Genomic DNA, 16185 nt, shown 5'->3' with positions numbered 1-16185 from the left:
ATATAGTTACCATTGTCCATTTCATAGGAGGAGATCCATTCACATATTTTAAAGATACCATCTTTATCCTTCATAATGGTTGCAACAATCACAACAGTTTTGACCAAGCATGCGGACAATGTTGGATTTCTCCAATTCGTAGCATTTTACTGGTGTTTAATTTTTAGAGCTGTCTTCTACTAAGGATTTCCATCAGTCGACAATGGTAAAAACAGACCAATATTATGACTTTTTCAACCTCAAATAAAAAGGTTATCACACTCAGATTAACAAATAAAAACAGTACAGATTGGCTAGTTTAGCCAAATGCTCCCCCAAAAGAAAGTGTTTCCACCTACCTTTTACTATTCTGTCCTGTGTGTTGTATTACTGTACGTTTGCCCAAAATAGATGTTTCAGCTCTGGCGGAGTGCCATAAAGACGACCAAACTGGACTATCTAGAAGAAGTAAAACAGTCATATTTGTTTATGTTTACAATGTCCGACAATTAGACTGCAAGTTTGAAAGTTGAATCAGACACCTCCAAATCGATTTGTCAAATAGTTGACTATTCTAAGACTTACATTTTCATTTTCACATTGCTTTTCGTTGACACACTTCCCCCAGAAGAGTCTGCCTCACGCTCGGGAGACATAACGGAGGCTAAAGTTAGAAAAGTTAACAAAAAAGAACTAAAGTGACATTGTCTTTTCTCCGTGTAGCGACTCACAACTATGCATTCTTTCGCCTATGAATTTTTGTGCGCACATAACTAGTTCTCTTTTTGTTTTTGTGAAGTATAAATCGTTTACCGTTTGGGAGTACGTTGTAACACAAGGACCACCTTTATGTTTTTGGGTGAACTGACACATTCCCGATGCTTCCTAATTTGGATGGTTCTGTAGTTGCTCATGTACATTGTAGCTTACAGTCAAGCTAATGCTGCTCCACCCCCTCTCCATTACCAGATCAATGGCACAGTTACTGAGAACCTATCTTTGATAGATGCTAAGAAGCTGATTGAGAGGTCAAAGGGCAAGTTAAAAATGGTTGTGCAAAGAGATGACCGTGCCACGCTACTAAACATTCCAGACTTAGATGACAGTGTTGGATCAGCCAATAACTCTGACAGAGATGGTAAGTTAAACCTTGTACAAAACAAGCTTTTTGTCTTTGTTTGTTGTATAGAAATTGTATTGACTTTCCACAGACATTTCAGAAATACATTCATTGACATCAGACCATTCCAATCCCTCCCATGGCCGCGGTCGATCACGCTCACCAGACAAGAATGAGCCATCTGATCATCTCCGGCTCTCACCTCGGCAGATCACCAATGGCAGGTAACGCAAAGTGCTGATTTAAACATGTGTGATGCATCTGTCACACAGGCGTGGTGATCCATCCACACTTCCACTGCGGCACACCCATGCATCTTTTTTTTTTACACCCACACAGGTTGTGTGCTGACTTTGCACCAAGAATGCATATTTCAGTAGATGAAGACATAGCATGCATAAACCATCAAACTCCCTCTGGACTGATCACAGACTTTTAATATGCCTCCCCCACACTTTGGGGTCTTGGGATAAGGCAGGCTATTGATCATCTTCTCGTTTATACCAGCTTCTATGTTTGATTAGGACTTTTATCGGCTAACTCTTGAAACCATTTTAACCAATAAAGAAGCAACTTTATACTCTGCATGGTTGTCAAGTCTGACATGAAGCTTAATGCTACTGTGCAAAATATTAGCTAATATGAAAAGACATATTTGCCACTTTCATACATTGTTGTTACCAATACTATTTAATAATCTAACCATATAATTTAGTTGCTGCACCGCATTTTCCTTTTGTTGCACAAAAGATACACATGCAAGGCAAAAAAAGGGTGCCCTGGCCAACAGACTAGATTTCTATTTAGCAGTTTGATGCCAATAATTTTTTTTTAGAACTTGCCACTGAAAAACGACAAATTAAAATATCTAGTTGGCGGGCTTGATGATAGCGAATAAAGCACGCCTGGGGGGTAAAATAGCCTTGTCAGTTTTGTAAAGGAGTCATGCGTAAGTAGTCACTGGCTGAAACAAAGCCAGTCAGTGTTTTACCAGTTTGCTCATTGGTCAGATCATAGAGGATGATACAGTATTTCCATTGTTGTGGTGAAAATAGACAAAGGATCACTGTACAGAAATTCAACGTTGCCTATGCCTTTTTCAAGTAGTATTTAATTTGGTGTTTTTTAGCTCCAGGAGTATGTCAGTAGTAGTGTAATGGTACACATTAAGGGTGAAACAGTTGACAAATTCCACTGTTTGGATCTTTGGATCACAGTTTGTGATCATGTTTTTCAGTTTGGTTCGGTGTTTCAAGAAACCGTCATAACTATTTTTAAAATCAATTATGTCATGTATCAATAGATAGCTGTTAACATTTGGTGTTTTCAGTTCAGTAGATCTCCTTCCATGCACTTTTGTCTAGACTTGGTAACAACTTTGTTAATGTTTGGGGTAGGGCTGGGCGGTATGAACCAAAACTGATACCAACTTCTTTTTTATTTGAATACCGGTATCCAATATATACCAGTATTTTAAATAAAACCTTTTCAAAGTGTTTAAGATTGCCTAAGTGTTTTATGGCTAGTTAACCAGCGTTGAGAGCACTTCGATTATTTTTTTTGTAAGTTATAAGGTAATGTGTTGTTTATTCTTTAAAAAGTAATAAGTTAGCCGTTACTATGTCAAAGGAATTTTTGTTCATTTTGTTTATGAATGTTAGGTTTATATCCTCACGCTTCTGCACGGGATAGATGGAGCTTCTACTCGCTCACTGCGGTGAAAGCCGCTGGCTGTTAAGTTTAAAACTGCTTTTCAGCCAACCAGCCACTACACTACAGTACCTTAGTCCGTACAGGCTATGGGTAGAGGCACTTTTAAACCGAGTTGTAGTTCAATATTTTGACACACGGAGCGAGCAGCAGAGTGGAGCTATCGTTATCTTCTGTGCTAAGTCGCTAACAGGTAAACAACATAAAAAGATGCGATTAGTGATAAACTCGCACCAGGTGTATGTGTTGTAAATTGAATTAAATTGTAAATTGGTGTATGTGTAAATAAAGCTGTAGTCACTATCACCAATCGCCAAATGCAGTCGCTGTCCAAAGCATTGCTCACTCCGATGTCGAAAAATCATCAGCGCGCCGTCATTTAAAAAAAAGTTTAATGCGCAGCATAACATTGCGCGTCATAGTGCGTCAGAGAGAATCCTTCGTAAACACGCAAGAGGCGGGCGGGGGTGAGGCAAAGTGGCAAAAAAGCAGCTAAGCAGCCGCTCTGCCTGTCAGGCGCGAGGAGAGCAAGCGGCTGTAACAAAGCGTCAAAATATATGATATGCCGGTATAGCGATACTGTCCCAAATACATATCACTTTCTAAAATATACCGGTATTATCTATAAAACCGGTATGTGGCCCAGCCCTAGTTTGAGGTTAGGTTCTGTGCCGTTGAGACTCTCAGGATGGCTTGCAGGTGTTCATCTGTGAGATGACACTAAGGCGCTGATTTAAAAGATAATATACACTTCATTCTAATATATCACAAATGTGCAATACGCCAGTCATCTTTAGAGACCATTTGAGAGTCATTGAATATGTCCTTACAGGTGATTGGATGGGAAAATGGAAGGCAATGTAGGCACTTAAAGTGAAACAGTTTTACATTCCTTTTTATCAAAGTGATTGTTGATTAACCACCTCCTCGTCATCCTTTTTACATCCAAGCAAAAGCTATAATATTTTATTTAAACACAAAAACATAGTTAACTTCAGCAAAATCTGTGAGTCTTCCGCAGAACCTGGAACTGTTGGCAGGTATGTCAAAATACAAACCTATGCCACGGATACTCTGTTTGTTAAAAAAAAAGTCAGCTTGCCATATTTTCAATACAAATGACTCCACATTGCCTGCTTTTCCTTCGCCTTACGTTGCGCAATGCACATACCTATGACTGGAACTAAACGCACACATACACACAAACTGAGTAATAAAAATAAAAAAAATGTATGATTCGAACGACACTCGTGCTTCTAACTGTGTCAAGTCAAGCAACGGATCAGAATTTAAACATAAACTGTTCCATACCAAGTACACATGCATATAGATTGTTAGTCAGTGACTACAGGTCATTGTGTTATGAAAATAAACTCCATTAAACGATTTGATACTGTATAAAAAAGAAAAAGAGAACGAGTGCACGGTGGATGTAAACGTAGTCACTGATGAGGGACAATGTGATTTTTGTCTATTTCAGTTAACTTTTTTGCCTTTGTTTATATTTCCTAAATGTACGGCATATTATTCTGGCAGTGCGTCAAAAAAGGAAAGCAATAACCATGGAAGTTAGACATTGTAAAATTCTAGTGTAAATATGACGACCAACATTGGTGGCATTGAAAAAGATCCATTACCATACTGTATTTACACATTTGCTGGCGACCAGTACAGGGTGTAGCTTTCGCCCACTGTCAGTTGTAATAGGCTACAGCTTCCCTGTGACTCTGAACAGCATAAACATAAAAAATTGATGTATGGATGGATTCATATGTATTTCTTGTACGATATGATGTGTTTATCTTATATGTGGCTACTATAATGTTACATTTTTTGTTAACTCTTTTTTATGTAGCATTTACAATACATTATCTAATTAGCACATGATGCAGAATTTCTAATCTTGCTAAAAAATATGCATATTGCTATTAATGTCCCATTTTATTTATTTCACATTGCATGTAAATTCTAATTTCCATGCTGTGGTTATGGCCAAAGAGGTAGAAGAATAAATAACAATATGACGGTCACTAGACTGTGACGCAAGAGAATGTTTTATCTCTCCGTTTCAGAAGGATGAAAGGAATTTGACATACTTCCCACAGTGCTTTGCCTGGGAGCCATATGGTTCGTTTAACCTGATTGGCTGCAGGGCTTATATGCATTATTGTCCCTTGGACAAGACACTGTGTCGTGTTTTTGGATGGGCCAGACCATTTCAAACTATCTGCATGCACAGTGTCTTCTACTGAGAATTTATTTTTGGAATAGGCCAACAAATACATATATTCTGTGTATCTGGGACTTCCATTTCAAATCCTCCAATTAAGTGTCATGGTGCAGCTTACCCAGAGATGTGTGTGAGTAGTTATTATTTTTTGTCTTTTAGTCTTTCTATTTTATATTTATTAACAATATGAATAAGTAGGTTTTGTCACTTTTGCTCTTATTGTAGATGTCTTTACTTATGTCATGTTTTACTTTGGATGTACAGTATGTATTGAAATGTGTTGATTGTAACGGTAGGTGTGAAATACTAGGTTAGTTTTGTATTGGTAAAAGTTTAAGTGGTAGAATATGGTTTGGCCAGGTGTTTTTGTCTTGTCATAAACAAGGCGAATATAGTCAAATATTCAGTCTGCTTTTTTGAAAGTCATTTACAAAAGGGTCTGGGTGAGTACAGTTTAAGAGCTGTTCTAGTAGGCAGTCATGTGATGAGATTGGAATTTAACGATTGTTTTAAGTAGCACAGCCCTTTCTTCTCTCTCGGCTGCTTGCCTCTCTAGTCGCCTCTTTCCCCTCCACCTTGTTCTCATACTGACACAAGCATACACACACACACACACACACACACAAGCATATCAACCTTGTTTTATTTTTTCCAGGTTGAACAGGAAATTGAATTAAGTTGTCTTTTATAGAGTTGGGGTTTCCTTTTCTCTTGCTGTGTACTTTGACTAGAACCAAAATAACATCACATTCCATTAATGATCACTTACACATATTTACAAAAGGTTTACATGGTATAAACATGTACATCCAACCAAAGAACACTTTTCAGAATGTACTTTTCTTGTTTTATAGAGTACAATTAAAATAAATAGGAGAAGAACAGCGACAAAAAGTTGTCATGTGTAAACCATTCCATTAATAATCACTTACACATATTTACAAAAGGTTTACATGGTATAAACATGTACATCCAACCAAAGAACACTTTTCAGACTATACTTTTCTTGTTTTACAGAGTACAATTAAAATAAATAGGAGAAGAACAGCGACAAAAAGTTGTCATGTGTAAACACACAGCTTTGGTGTCAGTCCTAGACAACATGAAGCATCCAAATGTAATTTTTGCTATAGTTGATTTTGATGTTTGTTGGATTCTTTCAGCCATCGGAGTCGAGATGAGGAGCGGTCTAAACCAGGAGCCATTTCAACATCAGTCAAAAGTTTGGATGATGGGGTCTTGTCTCAGGCTAGTGATCAAGCCAGCTCCAGGGATGACAAACAGTTACCTCCACTGCCTGGTAGTTTTATTTAATCTTTAGGCTTTATGGGAAAATAGTCATTTGAGGAAATAAATAAAACACACATAAATGGGACCTAAAGCAAGACAGGTGTAATGACAATAAAACATAAGTCATTACCTTTTAGTAGCGTTGTCTCAGTGAAAGGGTGCATTTTTTTTTATCATCATCTAATACTCAACTAATAGTAATTACTAGACTAGAACGTTTGATACCCTAAAATAATTTATGATATGAGCACAGCCTGTCAGCAGCACCATGTCCATGTTTTCTTTCGTGTCTCAGACGGTCATTATTTTGTTTGTATTTTGGCAGAACCAAAGCCTGTGTATGCACAGCCTGGCCAGCCTGATGTGGACCTGCCAGTCAGCCCCTCTGATGCACCTGTGCCCAGCGCCGCTCATGATGACAGTATCCTCAGGTCAGTATCCTCTATGCTCATGCAAAGCACAGAATAACCCATCCTAAAAAAAACTGGCATGCATTGCAAGATAAAATTTGCACACCTCTCCTGACAGCATAAATACATGTCAGTCAGGCAATCTTGCTTTTTCATCATTTATGTGCACATATGCTTTGTCTCTGTGAACAGTATTTTATGAATGAGCAGATTTGAGTCATGCGAAAATCGTCTTGGCAGTTTCAAAATCCTGCTAAATGCCATACATGGATTAGGATTTAAATCTAGAACGAAAACAAGATGGCACTTTCTCTTTTTAAATTCAGATTTGATTACCTTTTTTGTGTCATCTGACTACCTTTTTCTTCTTTTAGACCAAGTATGAAGCTTGTCAAGTTCAAAAAGGGAGAGAGTGTCGGTCTTCGCCTCGCTGGAGGGAACGACGTTGGGATTTTTGTAGCGGGAGTTTTGGAGGACAGTCCTGCAGCCAAGGAGGGGCTAGAAGAAGGAGACCAGATTCTCAGGGTACTTAGCGACTAAATCTCACACACATCTTCGAAGTTACTCATTCTGTTTGGAGGAACCTGATTAGACTACAGTGGTACCTCAATTTACGAGCATGATTCGTTCCATGAACAAGTTTTTAACTCAGAACACTTGTACCTCAAAGCCGTCCCCTCCATATAAATCAACTTATTCCATGCTTGGCCCTCCCAAAACACCTGAATTTCACACGTGACATGCCTTTTAAAAAGAAAAAACATGTTTTAGATAATATGTAATGTTTGAAAAGCATTACAGTAGCATGTACTACAAACAACTACAGTCTTTTTATGTACCGTATTTTTCGGACTATAAATCGCTCCGGAGTATAAGTCGCACCGGCCGAAAATGCATAATAAAGAAGGAAAAAAACATATATAAGTCGCACTGGAGTATAAGTCGCATTTTTTGGGGAAATGTATTTGATAAAACCCAACACCAAGAATAGACATTTGAAAGGCAATTTAAAATAAATAAAGAATAGTGAACAACAGGCTGAATAAGTGTACGTTATATGACGCATAAATAACCAACTGAGAACGTGTCTGGTATGTTAACGTAACATATTATGGTAAGAGTCATTCAAATAACTATAACATATAGAACATGCTATACGTTTACCAAACAATCTGTCACTCCTAATCGCTAAATCCGATGAAATCTTATATGTCTAGTCTCTTACGTGAATGAGCTAAATAATATTATTTGATATTTTACGGTAATGTGTTAATAATTTCACACATAAGTCGCTCCTGAGTATAAGTCACACCCCCGGCCAAACTATGAAAAAAACTGCGACTTATAGTCCGAAAAATACGGTAATAATGTACTACCGTGAAATTCCAGACAATAAGCCCAAAGTTTTTTTCTTACACTTTATAAGACAGTGCGGCTAATGTGTGGATTTTTCTCAGACAACAGCCATAATAAAAATAGTTTAAAAAAAACAAGCAAATACTCTTAGAAAGTCTTTTTTTGATTGTGCTATGCCGCCATTTTATGGACGAGTTCGCTCACTGCAGGTGTCCTTCCATTTACGGTTAGTGCTTTGTTTTTTTGTCTTTTTTTTTTCAACCGGAGTGTCGTTTGGCTTCCAGCGGTGCATAGCAGTTTTAACTCATATGGATTATTAATTCATAACTCCAAGCAACGTCTGTAAATTTTACAGCATAACTAAAACTACTACTATTCTGACTAAACCCTCACATGTGCGATGTCTGTAGGAGTGTTTTCATGCATATTTGTACGTGCTATCTTAATGTAATGACGCTAGCGTCGTTAACATGAGCTAATATGCTAATACGTTTACGAGTGTCTGTGTTAGTATTATTAACTTAAAATGGCATTATTTTTGTATTTTTCAATTTCACAAATCCCTCAGTAAACTTACCAAGACGTCACCGTGGAGTTATTGAGTCTGTTTAGCTCATTAGAGAGCTAGCTTACGGAACGAGTGGGTTCAAGACTATGGCGTTATTTAGTGATGGGACAAGATGTGCCGAGGCTTTGAGGCGTGTGTCGAGTATTGGAGGGGGTGTTCCCGCGAAGCGCGTATCTTGCTTCATTTAGGGGAGGAGCCAGAAATTATGACGTGTGAAGCCTTGTGGCCAAGTTGGACCACGTAGCTGCTTCGGGACGCGGTTAAGCCTCGCTGCCCGCTTGTACCACATGACAGTTTTGGGATGCGGTTCAGATTTTCTGGGAGATTAGACAACTCAAAAACTGCCCAAGCTCCATTGAAAATGTGGGATTTTGAGACTTGTGGCCAGTTCAGAATCTGGATAGAGAATAAAAATAGTTTTTAAAATGCCTCTAGAATCAAAGATGGACGAAAAACTGAATTCATCAAACGACAAACCTAATATCCATGTAATGACTACTAAATAACTACCTTTTATCAGTGACGTCATCAGAACTTTGGTAGTAGTACTTTTTTTACAGACACTGTTTGAAAACAATTAAAGTATGTAAATAAACCTTTACAACGTCTTTCGTATTGGTATATATATGTGGCTTATAGTCTGGTCCGGGTAATATATGGAAAAAAAGAAAAATATCTACAATTTTGTGAGTGTGGCTTGTATCCCGGTGCGCTCTACAGTCCATAAAATACGGTAATATTGTACAGCCATTACTTTGGGGACCAGACTAATGCATGTCTCCTTCGGGTTGATTCTCTGTCCAGTAATGCCAAGTCTGCGTATTATCCGCTTATTATAGGCAACTTGTTTTCCGAGTGCTGATGCTTGTTTCTCTCGTGGCATTTGACAAAAATATCTCCGACGTCTTTGAGTGGCAGACTGGAGAAGTCACTTCCAGGATGACAACACAAGAGATGTGTATGTCTGTGAACCAAAGCTATTGCTCGACCGACCATTCAGTTTGTTGATTCCGGACTAGATACAACAAATTGAAACACGGCTTCTCAATATTTTTATGGATGAATGTTTGTTGTTTGTGGGAGCATGCACGGAGGCTTGCTGCAGCTCGTGGGGTGCAGATTTATGCTACAGTTCAACAGGGCTTGACTTGCCAGGTTAGCTGCTAACAGGTAGCACATATTTTTTATGTTTTTCTCTCTGATTTGGTCGTCCGCTTTTTCTCCTTTGCACTAACTTTCTTAGTTCTGATGGTTGGAGGGCAGGATGTCAATCCCGGCGCACAAATATCCACGTCAACTGTCGAATCAAAACTTGTTTGTTGTTGTTTCTTGTGTAAATGAAGCAAGCACAACAACATGTAACAATATATTAACTCCTCATTGCTCAAATTGCACATACCTGTTAAAAATATAACTACTCTCGAGAGCGAAAATGCTCCTAACTCAAGGTATACTGGCAACTCAAAACATAACTAAAAGTTGAGACAGCTCTTATCTCAAATTATTTGTGAGATAAGTAAGTAGGGGTACCACTATATATTGTTGACTGTGTTTACAACATTGGCAAATACTATATTTCAGACAGTGATTGGGAGTGCATTCAGTTGAAAAGATTAAATAACCATCCATCCATCTATCCATTTTCTCTCACGCTTGTTCTACCAAGGGTCAAAGATTGAGCTGAAGCCTATCCATTCCACTCACATTCAATGTAGACTCTCCATCAAGTGTGTTATTGTAATGTCGAAGGTAGCCATAGTACCTGGAGAAACCCCATGCAAACTCCACACAATATGTTCCAATGATACAAACCCCGATGACGTGCTAACCGCGAGGCCACGGTGCGGTTAGATGACACATCAATCACAAATGTGTATCATTTAAAACAAGAGAGATCTGATTAAATATGTCTCTTGAAACTGACATAAATACATTTGAGGTGGTTTTCAAGGCTAATGTCATTTGTCTTCAGAACACTAAAGCTGTTGTTCCAAACAATTTAGGCTGTCTCTTTACTGAACCATATGTCGGAATTGTTCCAAATAGAAAACTGAACAAAAAACTCCTCAAGCTACATTGGCATACATCAAAAGTGCCATCTGTCACTGGCAAATAAATGGATGGCAGTGTAGAAGAAAACTGGGTTCCCTCCAAAAGCTAAGGACTGATTCACATTTAACTGATTTAGTTTTCACATTTTTCAGCTTGTGAGATGGTCGATACTTTGATACTGTCGTTAACTAAATGTGTTTTTCCAAATCGTATCATTGTGGGAGGAACATCTGGTGGCTAATCAACCTTAGCTGCCCACACTAACTTTAATGAATCAATGAGACTCCATCACCACAATAGCTCGGGGAATACAGTACAATGCACTTTATCTGTCAGTCTGAGTCATTACCAAGCCGTGCCTTTGGGTTGTAAGGCTCCCCTTGTGTCCAGTGTGAAGACACAATAGAAGTTGTTCTCGCTCCCTGACCCCTTGAACAGTCGTCTTTGTGTTTTACTGAGCGCCTGTTGACTGGATGACGCAGACATGATTGATGTCAGCTTCTCAGTCATTTAAGTGCATTTTTGTTACCTACAATTAGGCTTGGGCCGATAATATATTTTGCTTCACGATATATTGTCCTAGAAATTATTGTTGATAAACTGTATTACTGTCAGCATTATTTTGAGATCTAATTAAGCTCTATAATGTAATCATAATACATAATAATAATAACAATGAAAGTATTCCTTCCAAACGCAACAAACTTTGATTTGTCATTTTTGTTATTGTATTTGAAAGGTCAAAGATCCTAAATAAGTAAACAAACATTAAAATACAATGGATTCTTAATCTATGTTCGCAAAAATTGCAGTTCAATAAATATTAAACATTTTGAAGTGGCGTTTTTTATCCCCAGTTAAAAAAACAGAGTCCGTTCGCAAAAATTGCAGTTCAATAAATATTAAACATTTTGAAGTGGCGTTTTTTATCCCCAGTTAAAAAAACAGAGTCAGGTGTAGGAATGTACTGATCTGACAATTTCATATCACAGTTATCATCATCATCGTGGTATTATTGAATGTGCTCAAACAGTACTTAAACACACTGAATTCTTAGAACCAAGTAATTAAAAATAAAAAGAAATAGCGACACTTTTAGAAAATCTACTATTTTGAATGTTTTGTGTTTTTTTTGCTTCACTGATAATGTTTTAGTCTTAGTGTTTTATGTGTTTTTAATGGCTAAGCTTTTATTGTTTTAAAAATGGGTTTGTACTGAAGCACTTTAAGATTTATTTAAATGAAAAGTGCATAACAAATAACATCATTATCTATTATTTCTGGCGGGCGTTGTGGCGTCTTACGGTATCCAGAGGTCCGTGAACACTCCGAAAAAAACACTTCTGTTTCGTATTCATCTTAGTATATAAGGACCATTCTGTTCTTAGAGAGAACAGACTTTAGGTTTAATCTGCACAATTGAATAGCTTAGTCGCTCAGACAGCAATGTGTTTATGTAAGTTTAGATTGGGCTATGTTGTTTCTTAATGGTGGAAGACTTTAATCTCTCTTGTTTTCATGTCAGCATTTATACTAGCAAGCTAGCCCCAGTCAGTCTGTGAGTTTATCAAAGTGCAGTTATCAAGCAAAGTATTTCATAAATGTTTATTTAAAACGGGAATACTAGCAGTCGAGAGTTTTACTCTGGTTATCATTAATACTATTTATTGTTATATCCCCAGTTGGGTGGTTTGTTTTGTATAGTTTTTTCGTTGCTATCGCTTTCCAACAAATTTGGGCACACTTGCTATTTATCCGTGTTGACAGCCTCATGTTACTCACTCGTTTGAAGCCGAAATATTACCACACCGTACATTTGGATTTGTAATCAGATTTCCTTCCAATTTTTTGTACCTCACGGTGCTTCCTACTAGTGAGTCGCGACTAGTAGCAAATTTTGTTGGTGCATTCCGTGTGTGTGTGTAAGCTTGCGTTCCCGCCTCCACCCACAGAGACACATGGAGGACTGGCAAGAGGTTTCACTCCATTCATTTAATTCTGCTACTGAAAAAAGACGCTGGGGTGCTTAGAAAAATGTAGAGCGTGAACCCTCTTGTATACCCTGTTTGAAAGCGAGAGACAAAGAAAACAAACTCACATGGACATAGCAATTTATCAACAAAGTTATCAAGTTCATTTTCATTTATAGTTCGATTAATGTTAGACTTTTAGGTCAGTGGAAATTACTAAGTAACATGACAGCATTTTGATTGGTCTTACTGCAATGGTAATATTTTTTCCCTCTTTATTAACTAACTGTCCATGTTTTCTGCTTCCCGCTAACTGCTTAGATCGTACTGTGTTTGTATTTTCCTTTATGAACAAACATGTTAAAATTTCCTGGACATTGTTCTTCATTTTTGGATTGTTGCTTTTTGTCCCTGGTGTGCTTGTGGAGATAAAGACATCACGTCGTTCCTGTTTCTGGAAAGGATGAAGGTGTCATTCTGAAGCCCATGTGTTTTTGCTTCCGCCGTTCTCCCTCCCTCAAGCAAAGTCAATAAACAGCACTTATTGTATTTGGGAGGGTAGCAGGACATGAGGGGGAGGCTTTTATAGTTGTAGGGGAAGGGCTGTACAGCTGTACAACTTTGCTTAATTCTCTTTAGTTCAGTCATATTTGTTCCTCACAAAATACTCTTGAAACATACTCAAGTATACTTTTTCAGAGTTGACATTGTGGGCCTCCATGCAAGATGTTCCAATATGTTATCAAACTCCAAGACTATTTTCTTTTAATCAAAAAAGACTCTTTATTACACTGTTGCTGTCAGTTAGAGCCGATCCACATGCTTCTTTGATTAGCACAGATTGTATGGTGGTTATCCTGACAATTACAGTCATCTGGTGGGCTTAAGGTGTAACTACAATGTTTCATTTCTGACGTATTTTACTCACTGCGATCTTTGCTCCCATGTGGCAACCCACAGGACTGAAAACCTGTGCTTTAAAGCAGTGGTCCCCAACCACCGGGCCACGGCCCGGTACCGGCCGCATAAGAAATTTAATTTTTTTTTTTTTTTTTTTTTTTTTTTTTAAATGTTATTAAGTCAACATAAAAAACACAAGATACACTTACAATTAGTGCACCAACCCAAAAAACTTCCCTCCCCCATTTACACTCATTCGCACAAAAGGGTTGTTTCTTTCTGTTAATAATATTACTGGTTCCTACATTATATATCAATATAGATCAATACAGTCTGCAGGGATACAGTCCATAAGCACGCATGATTGTATTTTTTTTATGACAAAAAAAAAATAAAAAAATACCATACCCCCGCACCCCGGTCCGTGGGACCAATTTTCAAGCGTTAAACGGTCCGCAGTTACAAAAAGGTTGGGGACCACTGCTTTAAAGATTTTCTTTGTTAGGTGTAATACATGTCAGATAACAGCCAGTTTCCTCATTCCTCTAAACTTTTAATTCATATATCAGAGAAGTTCAAATCATTCAAATGATCGTCCATTTGTCAGTGCATTGTCCAAATAAGGATCAAATACAGAGTAAAACATTGTTTCACATAATGTTTTAGTTAGTCTTTTACACTTTTTTGTGCTTGTAGGTGAACAATGTGGACTTTGCCAACATAATACGGGAGGAAGCAGTGCTATTTCTGCTTGATCTCCCGAGAGGAGAGGAAGTTACAATCCTCGCTCAGAAGAAGAAAGATGGTGAGTAATGAGTATGTGAACAACGTCAGCCATCTGTTCCAGCATACCAAGGTAATTTCAAAACTTAACTTAAATTTTGTCTTTTTCATCTTCAGTGTACCGCAGGATAGTGGAGTCGGACGTTGGCGACTCCTTCTACATCCGCACACATTTTGAATATGAAAAAGAGTCACCATACGGATTAAGCTTTAACAAGGGTGAGGTGTTCCGTGTGGTAGACACTCTCTACAATGGCAAATTAGGCTCCTGGCTTGCTATTCGCATTGGCAAGAACCATCAGGAAGTGGAGAGGGGCATCATCCCCAACAAGAACAGGTAAGTCATACGTTTATTACCTGTACTGTACTTTCTGGGCGACTTTAGTTTGTTGTTCCGTATTTGAACATGTTTTGTCCTTATGGAAGTGTTTTGAAATAGGTCATAATATGCATTGAAGTAGTCATTGTAGTCATTGGTGCGATCTATAGTCCGCAGGTGAAACTCAACAAATTTGAATATCGTGCAAAGGGTTGTTTATTTACTAGCTGAAACTAATATATGACATAGGCTCATAACATGCAACTCAAAATATTTAAGGCCTTATTTTGATATAATGTTGCTGATTATAGTTTATAGCTTATGAAAACCTTGAATTAAAAATCTCAGAAAATTTGGTGTTTTTAAAAACTGTAAGCCATGATCATAAAAATTATAAATAAAGGCTTGACAAACAGTATCTCACTTTGCATGTAATGAGTTTATATCACATATTAGTTTCACATTTAAAGTTAAATTGCTGGCATGAACATTCAAAATGTTTTAGTTAAAACCTCAATATGACAATTTTGCATGAAACCTAAAAAAAATAATACTCTTATTAAAAAAAGTGCACACGATGTAAATGTAAATTGTAGTACCTCTGCAATTTCCCTCATAAAAAAAGAAACATAGATTAAATTACAGTGTTCTAAACACTCCAAAATATTAACATAAAACACATTTTATGGAGAATAATTATAGTTTTACATGCAGAAAACTGTGTGAAATGCAGTACATAGAAATGACAATTGAAGCGTATAAGGCAACAAGCGCAGAGGGGGTAGGAGAGCACTGCAACATAAAAAGATTGTGTGAATAACGGAACAGTAATCCTCTGTTTTACTGGTAATGTTTGTCATCATGTAAAAAAACTGAGGGGGACACGTCCCTCAGTACCCAGTGCCATCTGCACTCATGCCTCAGATGATATACAAAAAACAGGTTCAAAGTTTTTTGTTAAATCGAGGTACAACTTAAACCAAATTTTACTTTTGCTGCAATATTGCTCACTATAGTTTTATATTGATGTAGGTAATTAAATGTAGTTTTAATCAATAGTCCCAACTAGGGCTGGGCGATATATCGATATACGCGATGTATCACGGGGTTGTCTCTGTGCGATATAGAAAATGACTATATCGTGATATTCGAGTATACGTTCTTACGCAGTTGCTTTTAGCTGCTGGCATTACACGACAGGCTCTTCCCACTCCTTCTTGTGTCTCCTTCTCACAGACAGCAAGCGCACCTTCTACATACGTCACATACTGTCACGTCATACGTCACATACGTATACGCCCTCGCTTAGCAGAGAGGTAGCGGCATGGGTAACGTTAGCTGTGATGCGAGTGGTAATACGAGAGAACGAAGGTGCGAATCTGGTAACAAATGAAGGAATAATTAATTCCCAAGAAAAACAGCAGGGGGTCCATCGTCTGCCGGTGGTTTGGCTTCAAGTGGGAATATGTCGAACAGACAACCGTAATTTGTCAAGTGT

At 37.8% G+C, this 16185-nt stretch overlaps 1 protein-coding gene across 19 annotated transcripts in view; it reads left to right on the top strand.

Annotated features, from left to right (window-relative positions):
• Positions 1 to 16185, top strand: part of tjp1a (tight junction protein 1a) — a 217233-nt gene that overhangs the window by 165113 nt on the left and 35935 nt on the right. For 18 of the 19 annotated variants that reach the window (XM_062031193.1, XM_062031218.1, XM_062031234.1 and 15 more), the window contains exons 7-13: positions 949 to 1117; positions 1191 to 1323; positions 6203 to 6339; positions 6655 to 6760; positions 7114 to 7264; positions 14282 to 14390; positions 14486 to 14705. In XM_062031193.1, coding sequence (XP_061887177.1) covers positions 949 to 1117; positions 1191 to 1323; positions 6203 to 6339; positions 6655 to 6760; positions 7114 to 7264; positions 14282 to 14390; positions 14486 to 14705 — 1025 coding nt within the window. The remainder of the gene's footprint in view (positions 1 to 948; positions 1118 to 1190; positions 1324 to 6202; positions 6340 to 6654; positions 6761 to 7113; positions 7265 to 14281; positions 14391 to 14485; positions 14706 to 16185) is intronic. The other variant, XM_062031118.1, reaches the window with a different exon arrangement.

Source organism: Entelurus aequoreus, linkage group LG02, assembly GCF_033978785.1.
Source record: "Entelurus aequoreus isolate RoL-2023_Sb linkage group LG02, RoL_Eaeq_v1.1, whole genome shotgun sequence".
In the NCBI taxonomy this organism is placed as follows: Eukaryota; Metazoa; Chordata; class Actinopteri; order Syngnathiformes; family Syngnathidae; genus Entelurus; species Entelurus aequoreus.
This window is presented reverse-complemented; position numbering and strand designations above follow the sequence as displayed.